The 21,136-nt window shown below is 40.3% G+C and overlaps 1 protein-coding gene across 3 annotated transcripts in view; it reads left to right on the top strand.

The window, feature by feature from the left end:
• The window catches only part of MINDY4 (MINDY lysine 48 deubiquitinase 4), a 79,126-nt gene that overhangs the window by 8,318 nt on the left and 49,672 nt on the right, over positions 1 to 21,136 (top strand). For all 3 annotated transcript variants that reach the window (XR_010030413.1, XM_063175368.1, XM_063175247.1), the window contains exons 5-9: positions 168 to 574; positions 15,012 to 15,070; positions 15,407 to 15,516; positions 16,516 to 16,632; positions 20,420 to 20,508. Coding sequence is in view for 2 of the 3 variants with exons in the window: in XM_063175368.1 (XP_063031438.1) it covers positions 168 to 574; positions 15,012 to 15,070; positions 15,407 to 15,516; positions 16,516 to 16,632; positions 20,420 to 20,508 (782 nt within the window). In the remaining variant the exon portion in view is untranslated. The remainder of the gene's footprint in view (positions 1 to 167; positions 575 to 15,011; positions 15,071 to 15,406; positions 15,517 to 16,515; positions 16,633 to 20,419; positions 20,509 to 21,136) is intronic.

Here is a 21,136-nt window from a genome sequence, read left to right as displayed (position 1 = left end):
AATCTGATTTACTCTCTAAGCTGACTCATAAAAATGAATGAATAGGTCAGGTCAGAAATCAGTGCTAGAGCTTTCCTTTGCTTTTTTGTGTTTATTTAAAGATAAAGGTAAAATTTAAAGATAAAGATGAAATTTTAATATGTGGTTTTCATGGCCCTTTCTTCCAGGATCCCCAGAAAAGGAGGATTTCCAAAAGATCCACGAGCACCAGCAGCACAGCCCAGCCCAGGGGCGAGGAGCACGAAGAGCACGACCTGAGTGTCCCAAGCCCTGATCTGCAGGAAAGCAAAGCATCTCCAACAAAATCCCACCTGGAATTTGCATCCAGGACCGTGCTAAGCTCACACACCAGCTCTGCCTCTGAAAAACCAAGGAACAGCCCCAGAGATGCAGAGGACTTTTTGTCCAAGCTGCTGTCTGAGAGAGAGAAGGAAAGGAAATCTCTTGCAAGCTCTGGTGCAGACAGCAGTGAGAAAAGCCTTAAAGTGAGTGTCCCTCACAGGCATTCAGGGGCTGGGAGAGAAAAGAAGGAAAGATCCCTCAGGAAAGCTGAGAGTCGGTTGTCAGGCCACAGGTGAGAGTGTTTCTGGGGATATTATGCTAAAACTGAGTTTTTATTATTTTTCTGCACTATTTCATGGTATAGAAGTTTTAGAAGTGTCTCCCTCAGAGAACTATATTTTTGCTTTTCTCTATCTTATGTTCTTAATTTATATTTTAAATTTTTTTTCTGGATAAAATGTAAGAGTGGGAGGCGTAGCATTTTTTAAATTTATACGCTAACACTGATTTCTTTAAATTAATTTTGCTACTTTATTTTCTAGTTTAATTGTTTATTGAGATACTGTTATGTGGAGACCCTATTGAGAAGGAAGCAGTTATACGTTAGGTATAAGTGCATTTATAAGTTAAGGCTGTAGGAATTATCAAACTGGGGGTATGCTGGAGCTGCAGATGGGCCAGGAGTGGCACTTGCTTCCTATTTGGAACCAAAAATTTGCTGAAGAGAGCATTCCACAGGGCCAGCATTCCACATTCATTTAGTTTGTAAAAGATTAATGTGTAATAGGCCAAAGTGCCGCAGTCTAAAGTCTTAAAACTCTGGTTTCATACAGCTTGGCTGGTCCTATAAGGTAGTGCTGGTCCTATAAGGTAGTGCTGACCCTATAAGGTAGTGCTGCCCCATCCCTTCATCCTTTCCACTCTCAGGATGAATTTTTCCTCACACTCAGCATTGATTGAGGTAGAGAAGAGAATTCAGTGGCCTTTGGCAGCTCCAAAGCTGAGAATATTGAGTGTATTATTCCTGATACTGGCTAATCAATGAATGGACAGTTCATTATGGATGAGCCTCAGAGATGTGGTGGAATTCTCTGTGTGGAATTCCCTGGAAAGACTTGCTAAAAACCAGTGAAAAGTCTGATACAAACCTCCCTTGTTGGCAGCTGGGTCCTACAAGGGGGTCACAACAATCCCAGCCAGCACCACAGCTTTGGGAAGAGTGGCTGGAAAAGTTGGAAAAGTGGGAAGGGACCTGGGGGTGCTGGTGACAGTGGCTGAACTGGAGTGCCCAGGTGGCCAAGAAGGCCAAGGGCACCTGGCCTGGGCCAGGGCAGGGATTGTCCCCTCTGCTCAGCACTGCTGAGGCCACACCTCACATCCTGCAGGCACTTTTGGGCCCCTCGTGACAAGAAAGGCTTTGAGGGGCTGGAGTGAGTCCAGAGAAGGGAACAGAGCTGGGGAAGGAGCTGGAGCACCAGGAGGGGCTGAGGGAGCTGGGAAAGGGCTCAGCCTGGAGAAAAGGGGGATCAGAGGGGACCCTGTGGCTCTGCACAGCCCCTGACAGGAGGGGACAGCCAGGGGGATCAGGCCTTCTCCAAGGGAACAGGGACAGGAGGAGCGGGAATGGGCTCAAGTTGTGTCAGGGGAGTTTTAGTTTGGATATTAGGGAAGATTTCTTCCCTGAAAGGCTGGTCAGGCATTGGAACAGGCTGCCAAGGGCAGTGATGGAATCACCACGTCTGGAAGTGCTCCAGAGCTGTGTGGATGTGGCACTTGGGGACAGGGTTTGGTGGTGGACAGGGCAATGCTGGTTGGACTTGATGATCTTGAAGGTCTTTTCCAACGTAAACAGCTCTGTAGTTCAGTGGCTCACTCTGATGTGTTTGGACACTGGCACTTCCCAACCTTTGGAGAAGCTGGGCTGGAAGGGGGACAGGATGTGACCCACAGGATGTGCTGCCGTCCTGTCTGTGCTCCATCCCTGCAGGCAGGGAGGGATTGGGAACAATTCCCTCCCTCACAGAGCTGCTTTGGTCTCAGCAGGAGCAGGAGAGGGAGCCCTTTCCTAAGCAGAGCCCTTTCCTTATTCATTCCTACCGGGCAGTGGGAGCTGCAGCCAGCAGAGTGTCACTGTGATATTTTCTGAAAAATCCCTTTGCCAGGATTTCTCCTCCTGGGAAGATGAGAAGCCTCAGCTACTCCGTGTTTTCCTCCTCTGGGATGTGATTTGGAGAACTATTTATCCAAACATGTGAATTGCTTTTAATTAATGACCAATCACCATCATCTGTGTCTGACTCTGAGGAGTCAGTCACGAGCTTTCATTATCATTCTTGGTTTAGACTTCTGCTGTATCATTTCTCTTTCTTTAGTATAGTTTTAGTAATATAATGTAATATAATGTAATGTAATGTAATATAATGTAATGTAATGTAATATAATGTAATGTAATATAATATAATATAATATAATATAATATAATATAATATAATATAATATAATATAATATAATATAATATAATATAATATAATATAATATAAATATTATATATGTAATAATATATTATATGTAATAATATATATAATGACATATTATATATAATATATATAATCTACAATATATAATAAATATTTATATTATATTATATTATATTACATTACATTACATTACATTACATTATATTACATTATATTACATTAAATTACATTACATATGATGTATTATATATTATATATTATATTGTATAATTAAATATTATTGCATAATATAATATGATATTATAATTATATGTTATAATATATTATATTATAATTATTTATATATTATTCTGAGAACTTGGAGTCAAATTCTCATCTCTCACCTCATCCTGGGGACCCTCACAACACCACAGCAGAGCATTTGGTCTCTGCTGAGCTCTGAGCTCCTGGAAGCACCCACAGAACCCAGCAGGGCTGCTGGGACGCCAGGAGGTCAGAGGGAGAAATGCAGACTCCAAAAACCTCCCATAATATCAGGCCTGGCTCTTGCAAAACTTTTATTTCCATTCAGCCAAATCCTGCTGGTTTTGGTCAAAGGGATTGAGCATTTTAAAGAATGAAAAATTGCAGTGGTAATACAGTGTATTACAGTGGTAATAAACACTGGATTACAGTGGTAATACAGTGGAAAATTGCAGTCTAAATACAGCAAGTATTTTTCTGGACCCTCTTGCATTCCCTGTTACTAAATCCCAATCTAACTATTTAGATGAGCAGCTGAAAACCTCTGTAGGATTAACCACAGCTGGCTCATTCACAGCATCTGCAGTTCTGTTTTTGTTTCCCATAGAAAACTAAAGACAAATCTTATTTTTCCTTCCATTTGCTTTACTTTTTGATTCTCTTTTCTCCCATGACAAAAGTGCTGTAACGGCATGTAAGCTGAAGGCACCCTGTGCAAACATATGAGAAAAAATTGGAAGTAAAACTATTGCCAACCTTTAAAAGAATACCTGGCCATAAAATATCCTAGGGAAATGCAGATGCACAGAATTTTGAACTCACACCCTTTATTGAAAGATATTACAGGGGTCAATGATGGCTCTTCATTGCCATGTTTATATTTTTTGCAAAGTCATGAAGGGTTATTTCATAAAAAAAATATGTTATGCTGTATAGTTTGCATACCTACCCAGATTCTACAGGTGGGTTTTATTTTAGGATTTTTGTTTTTCATTAATCTATGAGAAAAGCAACATATAGGTGGCAGCAAATCCTCGTTTATCCTCAGCTGCAAGCAGCCAGCAGCCAGTTGAATTTCTCAATTCACAGAATCCCACAGCACCAGGTTGGAAGGGACCTCAAGGATCACCTGGTCCAACCTTCCTTGGCAAAGGCACAGTCTGGACAAGGTGACCCAGCACCCTTTGTGCCAAATCTTAAAAGTGCCCAGGGTTTGGGAATTCAAAACTTTTCCCTGGGGGATGGTTCCAATGGCTGATTGTTCTCTTGAAAAATTTTCCTCTTGGGTCCAATTGGAATGTCCCCAGGAGTGATTTGTACCCATGGCCTCTTGTATTTTCCGTGTGATTCCTTGGAAAAAAGGGAGTTTCCATCTTATTTGGAGCCAGGCTTTAATGTGGTGATGTTGTGCAAGCAGTGCACTCACATTTATACAGGAATATGTCAGTAATTCCTCCATGCTCCTTCTCAGCAGTTTTATTTAACTTAACAAATTAAAAATGACATTTATGTCTCAGTGCCACTTCAGTGGAGAATTTGAAACCCTCTTCAGGTTATTTTAATGCTGCTGTTTATTGCTCATCTTCAAAGGAGTATTCCCCTTTTTTGTCTAGTCTCTGCTCCTCTTATTTGTGTGAAAGGCCAAATAAAACGTGAATTATTCACTACCTTTTTTTTTTTTAAGAGATTTTGAAGGGAATAAAAACCTAAATTTCAAAGTAGCCAGTTCAAGATTCCACCTAAAAATTGCTGTGTCTGTGGTTTCTTAACATTTGTAAGGACTTGGGAGAGACGATGTTGAGGGAACATAACTCAGGTCACAGGGAGCAAATTAATAAAGACTTTCCTGAGTCTTTTATCCTGGGTACAGCGTGGAATGGCAGCAAGGAAAGGTTCTCTGCTCCCCTTAATATCTTGAGGTGACCTCTAAATCATCCTGTGATTCTCCTTGGTGCTGAATCCCCTAATGGAGGGGAATATTTATCATTAACCTCAGCAGACAGAATAAAGAATGAGTGGAATGGAATTCATGATCTTTAGAAATTGTAAAGAAATAGATGGGTGTTGAAGTTGATGACTGTCCTTGCATTAAAGTCTTTCTATTGCTTTTCCAGAAATAAAGCCACGATGAATAATGACTTTTTTGGGAAGGTTACATGGGGTTAGAAGGTCAAGATTTCCCCATTTCACAGCTTGAGCAAACAAAATTGGGGAAAGGCAAGAAAAACCCACTTCAGAACTGTTGAGAAACACTTCTTTTGTGGTGACTACAGAGGCATGCTGCAGTTGTTGCTCCTGCAACCCCTGAAGTGTTTTCCTAATTTTCCATTAAGTCTATCAGTGCAAAGTGGGGTGGTTCTGTGGAAACCCTCTAGTTGTCAGCTGAATAATTTTTGGATGAGTAAATCTGAGCTGGCAGTTCTGCAGTGGGGTGCAACCACCTTTTGCTGAGTTAGAGGGGCAGGTTTGGTCTGTAGAGCTCCATTTCTCTCCTGGTAGTTACAAAGAAGAACATGTGATGCTTGAAATTCTGGTTTTCACATAAAGCCAACCAACTTCCCCAGTTCCAGGAAAAACAGCATGAAATTAAAATCAGAGCACTGAAATCAGAAGAAAAGGGTAAAACTGGGCCAAGGGAACAAAAGGACCTGAAGTTAAGGATATTTCCTAGGAACTCCAAGGGAATGGCTCAGAATCAGAGAGGCGCAAAGAACTGGGAGTATCGTGACGTCAAAGTGAAAATTTCCTTTTGCCATTAGTGAGCAGAGGGATGCAGCAGTGAATCCCATTGTCCAGAGGCAGGGATGTGTGCAGCTCCAGGAGCAGGGAGGATAATTGATTCTGCACTCATCCTTCCATTGTGAGCAATCCCCTGGATTCAATTACCTGATTGTGCCTGGCCACCAGTGCTGGCTGCAGCCTGGCTGTGCTGCTGCTCTGCTGCAGCATTCTGCCAGGGCAGAGGGGGATTCCAGGCACTGCTTTATGGCTCTGCAAGTTTGGATTCAGGTGCCTTTTCTGAGCTTTTATATTTTCAGGTTCTGTGCTGCTTTAGTGTGTGGGTCTGAGCTCCACATCAGGGCATGGTGAGCTCTGTGCACAGAGCAGGGAGACAAAACAATTCCTGCTCCAGCTGGGCACCAAGGACAAATGATCCAAATCTCAGCCCCAGAGCACAAACACCGTGGGCTGGAGAGAGAAAAACAAGCAGGGTGGGAGTGCCTGGGCTAAAGCTGGAATGGGACAATGAACTGCAAGGTGCAAATGGAGCAGAACTGATCCCAGGGAGAGACCCCGGCAGCGCTCGTGCATTTTGGGGCCATTTTGGTTCATCTTGGGTGCAGCCCTGGCTGGGCTCTGGTGCTGCCCAAGGTGCATCCATGGAGGAGATCCTTTGAATAAATCCCTGCTTTATTCTTTAGCTCTGTCCAGCCTCTGTCCTAGGTCAGCCCTCTCAAGGCATCATTTCCAACCCAAAGCTGAGCCTCTCCCGTGCATTGTGGCTCCAGGGAAGTGTCAGTGAGCTCAGAGCCAGGGTTTCTCCTCCTGCCAGGGCCTCTCTGCTGAGTTCACCACAGCTGGGCACTGTTCAGTGCTTCCCATTCCCAAAATATCCCTCCTTGTTTGGTAAGAAGCCTTTTTCTGGCACTGCCCTGTGTTCTGGCACGGATAGGGTTGGGTTGGGGAATTGCCACAGACACCAAGGGGAACATCACTCATATTTCATAGAGTCTTAGAAATTATGGGTGGAAAAGAACTTTTAGGGTCATTTCTTTCTAAGGCAGATCAATCACTGCTGTGGATATTTATATTTGCTGAAATACTTTTTCCAGGTTTTGTCTGCTCCAGTCTTAAGTGACTCAGGTGACACCTCTCCCCTGGTAATACATTCACTTTCTAGCAGTTCTTATTAAAAGCAATTTTTTTTGTTGTATTAACCTTCCATTTGCTGTGTTTTGCCCTGTTATCCATAGCTGAAGTTGATTTTTGGACTGCTGTTTCTTTTCCTTGCTACATATTCACCTCTGTTAAAATACTCTAAATATTTTTCATGTTACTTTAGGCATTTTTGGTTTGAAGCTTGTACTGTCTGCTAAATATTTTTACCTTTACTGCTCTGAATTTTTGCTGTTGTTTTTTTCTTAGGTTTTACTGATTTGTTTTATATCTCCCCCACGTATTTAGGGGTGTCTTTGGCATTGTCACTCTGTGACTCTCAGATAATGGCAAGAACTGCCACCTTCTGCTGCTGGCCCTGTCCTCAGCATTGTAAAATCACAGTACAGGTGAACCCATTGTGTTAGTGACAATTCTGCTTTTTCTCTTTCATATATTCCACAAAAAAAGACCCTGAAAACTTATTTATAGAAATATGAAATCCCTAGAGGAAAAAAATTACAGATATTTAAACAAATTCCTTAAATCCTTTAAAAATATATTCAGGGTTGTTTAGCTGCTTTCGTTTTTTATTCTCTTAGATATCTGACACTTTCAAAATATTATTGTATAAATATTATAAGGACCATAATGCTTTCAAAATATTATTTTGAAAGTGTTATGGTTCTTAGAGGATTGATATTCATGCTCTTTGTTATTAACAGGAATAAAAAAGCTTATTTTCCATGTGAGGACTGAGCCAATACCTGTCAATTATGGATGGTTGAGTGCCTAAAACTGTAAATATCCTCTCCTATCTTTTTATCCTGCATCATCCCCAGCCACAATCTGGGCTGATCTGCATTAGGAGATTGGCAGAGAACATTGGCCATGAGTTTCTGAGCAAGTCCTGAGCAGGATTTGGTGTTCCCTCAGTCAGTGTAAGCAAAAAAAGCAGAGCAAAAGCAACCCAGGAGGTTTCTGCACTGAACTGATAATTTCTTGACTCAGTGAAACAGAAAAATTAAATGCCTGTTGAAGGTTAATATGTGAATGTCTCATTTCATAAAGAATACTAATTAACATTCCAGCTTTAATGCTATTTTTAAAAAATAAAATTGAATTTCCAACTGAAAGGAAAAATAGTTCCATAAGAGTTATGTATATTGTTTATATAATGTATATTATTTACCCAGCATATTTGCTTGCCTTCAGTCTTTCCTACTGTGCATTTTGGTGTAAAAGTAGGTTTTCTAGGAATATTTTCTATTTGCCTGGTGGGCTGCAATATTTCAGTGTTACTCACAAAATCGGTGTGTGGGATGGGCTGGCACTGTCTAAAGTAATACCTGGCAATTTGGTGACTAATGAAATTTTGATCCTGGGAGTTGTTGAGCAGTTCCTAAAAGTCCTCACCACCTGGATAACCAGTTCTGTGGAATGAGCTCCCACAGCCAGGTCATTTTGGATGTGATCTCATTTAAAACCAGCCAGAAAGCCCCAGGTTATTCCAGGATTCTCAGTGTATGTGTGAGCAATGCCTGAGGAATCAATTCAGTTTTTCCCACTATCAGAGGAAGAGGATGCAATAGGCTGGGGTGGCGTTTCTAGAAATTGGAGTTGAGTCAGAGTCTGGCTGGAGCAGCCCAGGAGTAAATTACGTAGGTGCATTTCCTTCCACCTTTGTCTGGGGTCTCTGTGTTGTCCTTCAGCCACACTTTGCATCATCTCCAGTGTTTGGAGTGATTTAGGAGGGAGGAAACATGGTGAGAACAGTGCTGGAGCAGCCCAGGAGTATTGTATTTGCTGGGAATGCTTCAACGATGGCAGGAATGATGAATCTGACTCCAGGTTCTCAGAAGGCCAATTTATTACTTTATGATACTATATTATATTAAAGAATACTATACTAAACTATACTAAACTATACTAAAGAATACATGAAGGATACTTACAGAATGCTAAAAAGATAATAATGAAAATTGTGACTCTTTCCAGAGTCCTGACACAGCTTGGCCCTGATTGGCCAAAGAGTGAAAACAACTCACAGCAGAATCCAATGGAACAATCACCTGTGGGTAAACAATCTCCCAACACATTCCACATGAGCAAAACACAGGAGAAGCAAATGGGATAGCAATTGTTTTCCTTTTCTCTGAGGCTTTTCAGCTTCCCAGGAGAAAAATCCTGGGTGAAGGGATTTTTTCAGAGAATGTGAATGCCACACAGGAGTAAATCACATTGGCACATTTTCTTCCACCTTTGTCTGGGGTCTTCAGCCCCACTTTGCATCATCTCCAGTGTTTTGAGTGGTTTTGGAGGCAGGAAACACAGTGAGAACAGCCCAGGAGTAAATTAGTGTGGCACATTTCCTTCCACCTTTATCTGGGGTCTCTGCATTGTCCTTCAGCCCCACTTTGCCTCATCTTCAGTAGTTTGGAGTGGATTTGGAGGCAGGAAATATGGTGAGAGCAGTGCTGGAGCAGCTTAGGAGTAAATTACATTGGCACATTTCCTTTTGCCTTTGTCTGGGGTCTCTGCATTGTCCTTCAGCCACACTTTACATCATCTCCAGTGCTTTGGAATGGTTTTAGAGGCAGAAAATGTGGTGAGAACACTGCTGGAGCAGCCTAGGAGTAAATTACGTTGGTGCATTTCCTTCCACCTTTGTTTGGGGTCTCTGTGTTATCCTTTAGCCATACTTTGCATCATCTCCAGTACTTTGGAGTGGGTTTGGAGGCAGGAAACAATGAGAACAGTAGTGGAGCAGCCCAGGAGTAAATTATGATGTCACAGTACCTTCTACCTTTGTCTGGGGTCTCTTGTATTGTTCTTCAGCCCCACTTTGCATCATCTCCAGTGCTCTGGGGTGGGTTTGGAGGCAGGAAACACAGTGAGAACAGTGCTGGAGCAGTCTTGGAGTAAATTAGTGTGGCACATTTCCTTCCACCTTTATCTGGGGTCTCTGCATTGTTCTTCAGCCCCACTTTGCCTCATCTTCAGTAGTTTGGAGTGGGTTTGGAGGCAGGAAATATGGTGAGAACAGTGCAGCCACACCTTCCTGGAGAGAGGAACCAAACCCTCCTGGAGGGGCTCTGATCCCTTGCTCCAGGGCTCAGCCTGGATTTGACTCATCCAACTGGCAGCACAGGAATGTCTGTCACACAGAACTGGCTCATCCATGGGGAATATGGATTTAACTCACCCGTGGATGAACAGAGAGGTTGTGGTTGCCAAATCAGGAGTGAAAACCTTCAAGAGCCCGGAGTTGTGTAACGCCTTTTATAACATAATGCTTGGACCGGAAAAAAGGGCCTAAAATAAATTTATAAACTATTGTGACTTTTGTGTGGTGCCAATGGATTTATGGCAGCAAAACCCACGGTGTAACATCTGTGGGGCTGCCATTTGCCCTTTTAGTATTTTTCCAGCACTCCATAGGAAGAGGCACTTTGCAATTACTGGAAATGACAAATGGCTGCTGTATCATTTCTTTATTTTTGGAAAGGAGGTAAATCTGGAGAGGTCCAGCCTATTGCCTGAAATGCAGTCAGTCAGTTGAGAATTTGCATTAGAGGATCATGGAGGTGTGTTCCAATTCAAATTATTCCATGACTCTGTGGAATTATTTGCTCCTTAAAAAAAATCATTTGTGTGCAGGTAGCACAAGGAAGTTTTTTTACCCCTTTTTACCCCTAAGATTACTTTACCAGGAGGTAAAATCTCTGTGGGCTCACCAGTAACCTGTTTTTTGAATTCACTTTATTTTATAATAAGATAAGAGAATGCCCCATCCTCTGTGTAAGCTCCCAGTTTAACAGTTGGTATTAGTTTTCAGGAAGGTAATTTATAATGTTACAATGGTTTGGACTGTTAAAAAACTGAGGTTTCTGACAGGAAATGGAGGACCACAAATATTCCACATCATTAAAAATTAAATGGCCTAAGAGTTGAAGGCCCAAAGCAGACAGGGTGGGCACTTTATGGATGGTGAACAGAGCAGAGGTTTGGATTCATCTCCAGTGATGTGAATTGGTTGAGTGCCAAAACCTGGGAACCATTTTCTGTGCTTTATGTAGTGTCTTGTGGGTGCTGTGCAGTTTTATTTAGGGGAATTTTATCTCCTTTTAAAAAAAAATACTGATTCTTGTTAATTTTGCTGACAGCAGTTTAGAGCTGCTGAACATAATGGTGAGTTCACACTGAGCTCCTTGGAAGTTCCAGTGGGAATTTCACACTCCAAAATCTCTGGTGGAGAACAGTAGGAACAAAGCGGCTCCATTTTTATTATAATTCTGATTTTGTAGCTGGAGATAAATATTTATTCATAGCCTATGGATGAGCTTTGTGTTCAGGGGAGCTCAACTTCTCAGGCACTTCAAACCACCTTGTAACTCAACCTGTGATTGTAGTAATTATTTTTTTATATACGAACTTTCTGAACAAAGATTTCACATTGTCACATCTAGTAAAATTCAGCAGGACAAATGCAGATTCATGTGTGAGGGAATCTATTTCTCTCAGTGTGGCCACTTCTATTAGAAATTACCCTTTCAATGCCAAGTTTCTCATTTACCTGTTTTGTATCTGTCAGTGTTCACAAATCTATCTGTCATCTGTTCACCAGTCAATTTTTCATATTGCAAATGTTCAAATCAAATCAGATGCAGGTCTTCATTGAAAAAGAAATTAGAGGAAATTAGGTGCATGAGCCTCTGTTACCTTTGTCAATCAGCCTTGCCAACATGATAGAATTTATATTAAATTCTCATGACAGGACCTTTTTCCTGTAGAAGAATATTGCCTGGCATTGATTGTGATCACGTCGTTTGTATCTTTACAATTTATTTTAATAATTCTGATTTTATAATTGTGTCCCAAAGCAGTGACAAGCTGCACCACACAGAATGGCCTTTTTTACCCTTTTGCAAACAACAATAGAAGTTATTTTTTAATTATCTAGTCTGCAGATTTTACTCACTATTCCAAGAATATCAGATATGTCTGCCTATTCTACGTCCAGTAGAAAGGCTGTTGTAATCTGGCAATGAAAATGGGTTTTACCACCACCTTAAAGCCACCAGTGTTTAGTTTTTAGGCCTCTTTGTTTATTTAACCTCTTGTGAGTGTTGGTGTAAATAGGAAATGGTGGAATGCACATCCATTATTGTGCCAAGGAGCTCCCTCTCTGCGAGTTCACTCTTCTCTGTAAATCCATTTTCCTACAATGCTTGGAGGCCAGAGAGGAATGTTCAAATATTTAGAGAAAGTTCTGTATAGTATGTTTAGAATGAAATATATTTTCTTCCTGTCCCATTTTCCTGCCATGATGGATGACTTCCCCCTTCCCTAAGTGTTCCAACCAATTGGTTTTACACCTACAATAAATTTTCCTGGAACAGCAGCCCTGTGCTGAAATGGAAATTGCAATAAATGTCCTGGCTGTTTTGAGAAACAAAAGTTCCCCTCAAGGAGGGGAACCTCCACCTGCAAAAATACCCTACTTAAGCAGAAAACACCCAGCATTAATCTTGGATGTCAGTGCTTTCCTCAGCTTGATGGGAATGCTCAGCCTTGAGAATTCCGAGCACTTTGCATCCCAGGCTTGGTTCTTCCTGGAATGGGTGTAGAACCAACATCTTTTAGACTTTCCAGAGAGAATTAACACTACAAAAACTGGTGCCAGGAGAGCTACATGTGAATTGTACCATGGGGGGCTGGATTTTCATTTATAAATGGAAACTGTAGTGCTGCATTGTCAGAATCACAGAATCACAGAATCACAAAATCACAGAATCGCAGAATCAGAGAATTACAGAATCACAAAATCACAGAATCACAAAATCACAGAATCACAGAATCGCAGAATCACAGAATCAGAGAATTACAAAATCACAGAATCGCAAAATCACAGAATTAGAGAATCACAGAATCACAAAATCACAGAATCACAGAATCAGAGAATTACAGAATCACAAAATCACAGAATCAGAGAATCACAAAATCACAGAATAACAAAATCACAGAATTGCAGAATCACAGAATTACAGAATCACAGAATCACAAAATCACAGAATCACAAAATCACAAAATCACAGAATCACAGAATCACAAAATCACAAAATCGCAAAATCACAGAATCACAGAATCAGAGAATCAGAGAATCAGAGAATCACAGAATCAGAGAATCAGAGAATCACATAATCGCAAAATCACTGAATCACAGAATCTCAGAGAATCGCAGAATCACAGAATCACAAAATCAGAGAATCGCAGAATCACAGAATCACAAATCAGAGAATAACAGAATCACAGAATCACAGAATGGTTTTGTTGGAAAGGACCTTAAAGATCTTCCTACCTTAAAGACCATCCTCTTCCCACTAGACCAGCTTGCTGCAAGCCTTGTCCAACCTGGCCTTGGAAGGTGCTAAAAAACTCTTGCAAAATTAGATAGAAATTGATTGACCGTGAAGAAGCACTAGAAAATAAGACAGAATAGTTTGCAATCTCGGGCAAAACAAAAATCTGGCTTTTGGTTATGCCTGAGTGACATGACTTGGCTGAAAAGTATTTCATTGCTGAATTTATTGTCATTAAGACCCTTTCCTTGAAGCAGGAGAGAGGAAAGTAGTAGCAAGCAGTTATGGGAAGGGAATCTCAGCTGAAATTCATGTCAGGAAACACCAAGGGGAGATCTGGCTGTGGTGTAAAATATACCACAATCAACTCTATTTAATTCTGTATCACATAAAAATACAGTAATGCTCGGTGGGAGCTCAGGGCTGCTTTTGCCACTACACAAATTTGCTCTCAGTCCTCGTATTTTTATTGACCTGCTGGGCCTCCCATTTATTTTTACCTGAAATTCCTAGAATGTGGGTGATTCATTTCCATTCTGTCTGGCCTGAATCAGGGCCACCCACGTTTCATTGCCTCCGTCCTTTAACTTATTTATAGCTAAAAAAGAGAAGTGTTTTTGTTCTTATAGTATCAAATACTATCTGTGAGAAAGCTGCCAAAATGCCTTTAAACTGGGCAAATCCTGAGTGTGATATGTCTGTATTCTGGTTTTATTATTTCATTCTCTGTAAAGGAAATTAAGCTCATGGAAAGTATGTGACATGACAGCAGTTGTTGCTGTAATATCGTGCCTACAAAGAATGTTGCTGAGGAAACTATTCCATTCTATTTTTGAAAGGATTGTCAGTGCAATTCCTTTTTTTCCAAAGCAAAAGCCAGTGATACAGTATTGCTTTTTTGGGGAAAAAAAGGAAAAAAAGGGTCAATTTTTGCCATTTTTAGAAATGGTTATTCAAAAGTTTTCCTTGATTCTGAATTCGTTTTGGTGTGATTTCAACAGGAAGAATAAAACCCATTTCATTTCCAAAAACCAAATGTTTTATTTCAGCTCTGACTTCACAGCCAAGTTTAAATACTTAGTCCTTTTAGCAGTTATTCATAAGAATTTTAAGCTATTAATTGTGTAATATACAATAAATCACAAGAGGAGTTGAACAACTGATCCCTCTTAATGGATTAAAAATATACCCTTGTAAAGGAGCCAGCTTAAGACCTATTCCCACTTTTATTATTTGGATATCTCTAGTAGTTTAAAGACTAATTTGAATCCTACCCTGATCCCTGTCAGGGATTTAAATTTCATTTTATGATCTGATCTGTCATATCACACAGATGAAATGAGATTGATGCTGGAACAGGACTGAAATCCCAAATCAAACACAGGGTATTGCTCTGTGCTGGCTGCTTTTCCTGATAAACTCCTGGAGTGCAGCTTTCTTCCACTGAAAAACACTTTTCTCTAAGACCTTTTATTTCTTAGACCATATATTTGTTTTTACAGAAAATAAAAGATAGATGTATTTTATATATATATATATATATATATATATATATATATATATATATATATATATATATATATGTATATATATGTATATAATGAGGATAGATATATTTATATATTTTATAGATATATATGCACACACACATGTATAAGTTATATATCTCCTTGTGTGAAAATGCACCCTATTTCTTATTGTTTATTCAAACACCTTTTCTCATTTAAAATGAACATTTTGTCATTAATTTCTTGATTAATTTTCATGTAGGAGGTCTCCAACATCCACTGGCTGTAAAGAAGACCAGATGAAAGAAGCCCTGGAATTGGGTAAGTTATGTCAAGTTTCAGTTTGGCTTTTGCCATCTTTTGTATTGTTCAGAGCAGCTGTGGCCAAATAAATACATAGGAGTGGCTTCCTTTGTAACTCTTAATTAATTTAGAGCAATTTAATTTGCTATAAACTTCTAAATAGACAAAGAAATTATTAAGAAATAATCAGACAATGGCTGGCTCGTCATTTTTTATCTGCCTATTCTGGCTAAAACTATTTTTCTTTTTGTAAAGACAATAAAAGTTGATTTTCATGTTGATGAGCCCCTAGCACTGAGTGTGCTGGGGAAAACAATTCTTTTCATCCAACACTTGATTTTTTTTTCCTTTCAGTTGATGTTGAGGATGAAGAGACAACTGGAGAAGTCAATAAGCCCCCCGATCTTTCAACACTCTATATGCTTCAAATAGTATCAAAGGCAATTGATATTTCTCTTGCAAAAGTAAGAGTAATTATGGTAAATATAAAAAGGTTTGTGAGGTTGTTGTTTGTGTTTCCTTAGCTGAAGTTGCAGTGGGTTGCTCTGAGTTGCACTTTTCAACATGGGCTGTAATCCCGAGTCTATTCCTTGTCCCTGTGACAGAGTAATTTAGGGATGCCTAAATTCAGAAAAATACCCTCATGCAATCAGCCCACTTGAAGCACAGATAGTAGCTTTAATTAATTAAGCTTGTATTATTTCTTTAATGCCCCATGTCAGTTATTCTTGTGGTTATTCTCCAGTCCTTTCACTGACAGTGGTTTATTATTCCCCTCTCACTGATTCTGCCTTTCTTATCTCCCCTATTTTGAGCAGAAATGAAATTATTAAATACTTTTCCTTCCCATTCAGACAGAGGAAAAAAAAAAACCCAGACCAAAAAACGAGGGTGACTTCCAATTTAATTTCTAGATCAATGAGCTTGGAGTAACGAGTAACTCTACCAGCCCTGAGTAATTTTTTTTGTTTCCTGAGCTCTGCTTTAGCATGAATGCAACTTATTCATTGTGGCTATTGCTGGCCCTGGTCTGCAGTTGTTCAGGGCCAAGCTCTGGATTTGTGCCACCTGAAATACAGAAATCAACCATTTAATTGACATTTATCTTGTACAGGGTCCTTTTCTCTCTCATGTCACCATTGGTTGCTCTTCCAGCTGTTGAATTTCAGGCAATGTACTGGGATGCTTTCATGGGAAACTGTGCCCCAGACATTACACATAAATATTTTCCAGTGCTGAGCAGCTCCCAGCATTATGAGTGGAAGGAATATGGCAGGAAAAGGAAAATAGGAAAATATTGCTCCTTTTCATTGGGGCGTTGCTATTTACAGTATGGATAAAACAGGAGAGGATGGTTGAACAGTTAATCATTACCCTTCCACACTCCTCCTTTCTTTTCTACAAATTACACTGTTTTGGGCTTGTTTTTAAAATGAGAATTTTTTTTTTTCTTTCTTTTATAGGAATTAAAAAATCTTCTGTTTGGCTCCAGTCTTTGTTGCTTCAGTGAAGAATGGAAAATCCAGAGTTTTACATTTAGCAATATCCCTCAGCTAAAATATGGCATTGTGCAGAAAAAGGTACTATAAATTCCTTCCTAACACTGATCTTTGCTTTTTACACTGACTTGACAAAGGCTGTGTGTTTCAGCAGTGAAAAAAAATAGTTTTCTAAAGACTTTTCTCTTTCTTTAAACTCTGGTTGCCAGTGGATGCTGTCACCTTGTCAAGTCATGATGGGAGACTTGAGATGGGTGGAGGAAAATGTGAAAAAGCTGCAAAAAGTGTGCAAATGTTTGTGTGTGTGATGGGGAATTATTCACAGGGAGGAGGAGCCACTGCAGCTGAAAGCTAGTGGTGGTAAAAGAGCATAAATCCATAAATCAAGGCTGGAGTGTAAGAGAAAAATGATATGTGGGGCCAAACAAATTAAAGATGCAGCTTGATCTGACTCAAAATGAGATGTAGCAAGAGTTACCTGGAAAATCACATGGAGATTTTTTGCTTCCTGAAGATACTGGGGTCAGGTGGTGAGGCTCATTCCTGAAATAAAAGGGACAAACACCTTGCAGGCACCCTGGGACACTGGCACTGCTGGTGGGCTCCCCTCTCCTGCAGCCACAAGATCCCTGCAAGGAGGTTTTCATCAATTCCCTGGCAGCAACATCCAGCAGGGGGACACATCTGGAATGTCCAGCATAGGGACACATCTGGAATGTCCAGCAGGTGGACACATCTGGAATGTCCAGCATAGGGACACATCTGGAATGTCCAGCAGGGGGACACATCTGGAATGTCCAGCTGGTCCCCATGGTGACCACAGCTGGTAAAACCACCCAGCCATGATTTGGGGCCAGCACGTGCCCAGTTGTGCTTGTTTTGCATCACAGAGCATTAACAAGAAAGACTCCTCTCCCTAAGTGAACTAAAGAAAGACTATTCTGGAGGTGGTAAACTGAGTGAAAAATTTAAGTTTTGTCTCTTTACACTGTCAGTAAAAAAGAAGAAGTTGTAGGTAGAGGAGAAGTGTCCTAAAGTTTTGTTTTGATTCTTATTACTCTTAGTTACTGTTCATAAATTTTTCTTTATGAAAAACTCTTTTAAAGTTTTGAGCCTGCTTTGCCTTTCTCCTAAAGCTACCTCACAGCAGGATATAAGCACATTCTAGCACATTAAAGTGAGTGCTTGGCCAGCACTGAACCCACCAGACTCATTGGTGCATTGGCCAGGAAATCTCAAATTGGTGAACCAAAACCACTACAGCAATCCAGAGAGGTTTTTGGTGCTCTCTGATCCAGTGACTCCTCTGAGCTCTCCCTTTCAGCCCTGCCTGAACACCAGGCTCCCAGACAGTGCTTCACCCCTCTCAGCTCTGTGTTCCTCATTAGGCTTATCCCAGGGACCACCCTTGTGCCACAGGGTCGTGGAGCTGCCCCCAAAATCTGTCCTGGATGAGATGGTCATGGTTGAGATGGAGACAATACAACACAACCCTTCATTTTCAGAAGGCTTCAAACCCTTTTTATTATTGCATGTGTGCTCCTTATACATTCTCAAAAAACTCGTAAGTTAACACTTTACTCATTGGTCAGAAGAGACGAACCAAGTGCTCATTGCAGGGTTCTCTTATTTATCCTTGTCTCTTTCCTGGTTTCCATGTCAGTGACCCTGGCAGGAAACTCTTTCAGTGGTTAAACATGGATCATCCCATCCAACTTCTCCCTGGCTCACAGAAGCTGCTGCAAAACCTCTTCCACAAAAATCCACCAGGTCCCTTGGAGGAATGGATCCTCCCCAGCTTTGTGAAGCCTTTGTGCCAGCCCTGGGGCTGTGCATCTGCTCCTGAGATGTGCACACAAGGTCTCTCCCCTCAGGAGCAGGGATCTGAGGGATTCAGTAAATACTTGCAGGCTCCTCTTTCCAAAACACTCATTAAAGCCTCTGGGCTGATGCAGAGAATCTTTATCTGGCCTGAGAGAATTAGGCCAGTGTGGCATTCACGTGGTCTGAAAAAATCCCATCGCCCAGGATTTTTCTCCTGGGAAGCTGCAAAGCCTCAGAGAAAAGGAAAACAGTAATTATCTCATTTGCTTCTCCTGTGTTGTGCTCATGTGGAATGTGTTTGGAGATTGTTCACCCACAGGTGATTGTTCCATTGGATTCTGCTGGGAGTTGTTTTCACTCTTTGGCCAATCAGGGCCAAGCTGTGTCAGGACTCTGGAAAGAGTCAGGAGTTTTCATTATTATCTTTTTAGCCTTCTGTCTGTATCCTTCCTATATTCTTTAGTATAGTATAGTATTCTTTAATATAATATAGTGTTATAAAATAATAAATTAGCCTTCTGATAAGATGGAGTCAGATTCATCATTCCTTCCTTCATCTGGGGAGAATACAAACACAATAAACCATTATACAGAAATGAGAGGAAGAGAGGCTTTGAGGCAAGGACAATGGGTAATAAACATGTCATTAAGATGTTTAATTAACTTACCTCATCTAGTTAAACATTTCATTAGGCTGGTGATCTCAGAAGAAAGCTGCTTTATCTCACAAAGCCTAGCAGAAAAAAGGAGATACTAAATCTTCATTTAAACTCCAAAAGGAGCCGTGGCAGTAGTGGTCACTGGCCCACAGTAAATGTTACTTTGTTGTTTCCAGCCTGCAGAAAGGATATCTCATCACTTCCAGCCACTCACTGGCCATAAATTCCCCACCATGAATTCGGTGCAGGAATGGTGTTTTGCTTAGATTGTGCCTGTTTCAGCATGTTAATATATTTCCTTTTCACTTTCAAAATTCAATTCAGCTGAACAACTGTTCAGTTCTTTTTTATGTTAAGCTTTTGTGGTGCTGTAAGAAGATATTTAGAATGAATAATTTCTTTTTTGACCGGGAGGCTCTCCCTGATAGACTGACACAAACCTTGCTGTTTTCCTTGATATATTTCAGATTATTCACTCATCAGTTATTTAAATAAACCTAGAGAGGCAGAGTATGTATCATACAAATGAGATATGAGAAGGTGTCAATATTTAAACTATTCTAATTTCCATACTGTATTTACATGCAGGTCACCTTCTCTGGGTGCTGCACTTAGGACAATCAGAGAATTAAACTGATCTTTTAATCAGATTGTGTGAAAACAGCAGGGCTGGCTGCCCTTTCCCTTCTTCCCCCTTTCTCTCTTTCTTCTGCAGGGTTTGAGAGGAGTTTGATGGGTGGCATTGTGGTGTCTGTGATGTCAGCCTTGTGTCCTGCATGTAGCCCAAAACCAGCTATAAATCCATAAAATTTAAAGTTAATACGGCATTTCTTGGTATTGTGATTTATTTCCTCTGAAACTGATAATTTAAAAGATTCGAACTTTCTTGGTTTTCTTTCTCTTCCCCAGTGAGAGGGAGAGAGGGAGGATCTGAGGTGCAGAGGGCTTTACTGAAACCTGAAATGTTGTGTAGTGATGCAGGTGGGAACTCGAGGTTGCTGAGGGGCGGTACAAGAACAAGGCTTGTTTTAAATCCTTGGAAAACACTTAGATTTGATTCCTCTCTGAAAATCAAACTGCAGCTCAGTGGGGATCAGGAGGTTTTTATTTCATATATCCCAGATTTCAATAAAACCCCACATTTCTTTTGCCATTATAGATGTCTTGGTCTTTTCATGAAAAATAGTCAGGAACCACAAAAACACTTCAAAACTCTGATTTTCCTTGTCTTGCACAAGACCCCAGAGCCACAGAGAGCACTGTAAAGTCCTGGCTGGAGAGAGAGGGATGAAAGGATGGCTTTGGGCTGGGTGGGAGCTCCCAGGATGGTTTTTTCCCCGGCATCCAGCAGTTTTTTGCTCATGGAATGTCCCATTTTCCCCCAGGGTGGCCCATGTGGGGTTCTGGCTGCTGTCCAAGCCTGTGTCCTGCAGCAGCTGATTTTTGCAGACACCAACAGGAACAAAGACACCCGGTAAGGCACTGAAACTTCAGGAATTTTGCTTGCAGAATTAAAAAAAAAATTACATACATTATATATATATATACACATATACATGCATACATACATATATATATGCACACACACATATATATGTATATAAAATGTATATATATAATATATTATGTGTAATAATATATATATGTATATAAAATGTATATATATAATATATTATGTGTAATAATATATATTATATAATAAATATATAATATATAATACTTTTATACATATATATAAAATAATTTTTTATTATTAATTTTATTTCTCTGCTGCAGCCACCCAGGAGCCTTTTGAGTTTGAACTTACTGAACTTATTTTTGTTTCAGAGAGAGAGAGAGAGAGAGAGAGAGAAAGAAAGCAGCATCTGATTTAGTTGTGTTTGCTTCCAGTGGAACTGTAGGAATGTGCAAGTTGGTGTCTTATTTGTGTAATTGCTTGTGATTAACCCAAGAACCTCTACAAAAACCAAACAGGTTGAATTGAGGCCAATGAAAATTATTTAGCCTCGAGGTCCTCATGGAAATTGGATTTCAAGCAAAAAAGTAATCAAGGTTTGAAAGACTATGAAGTTCATCCAGTGTTCGACACTAAGAACTTCAAC

This window comes from Melospiza melodia, chromosome 1, assembly GCF_035770615.1.
Source record: "Melospiza melodia melodia isolate bMelMel2 chromosome 1, bMelMel2.pri, whole genome shotgun sequence".
Taxonomy (NCBI): Eukaryota; Metazoa; Chordata; class Aves; order Passeriformes; family Passerellidae; genus Melospiza; species Melospiza melodia.
The sequence above is the reverse complement of the archived record's forward strand: the minus strand, read 5'-3'. Positions and strand labels throughout refer to the sequence as shown.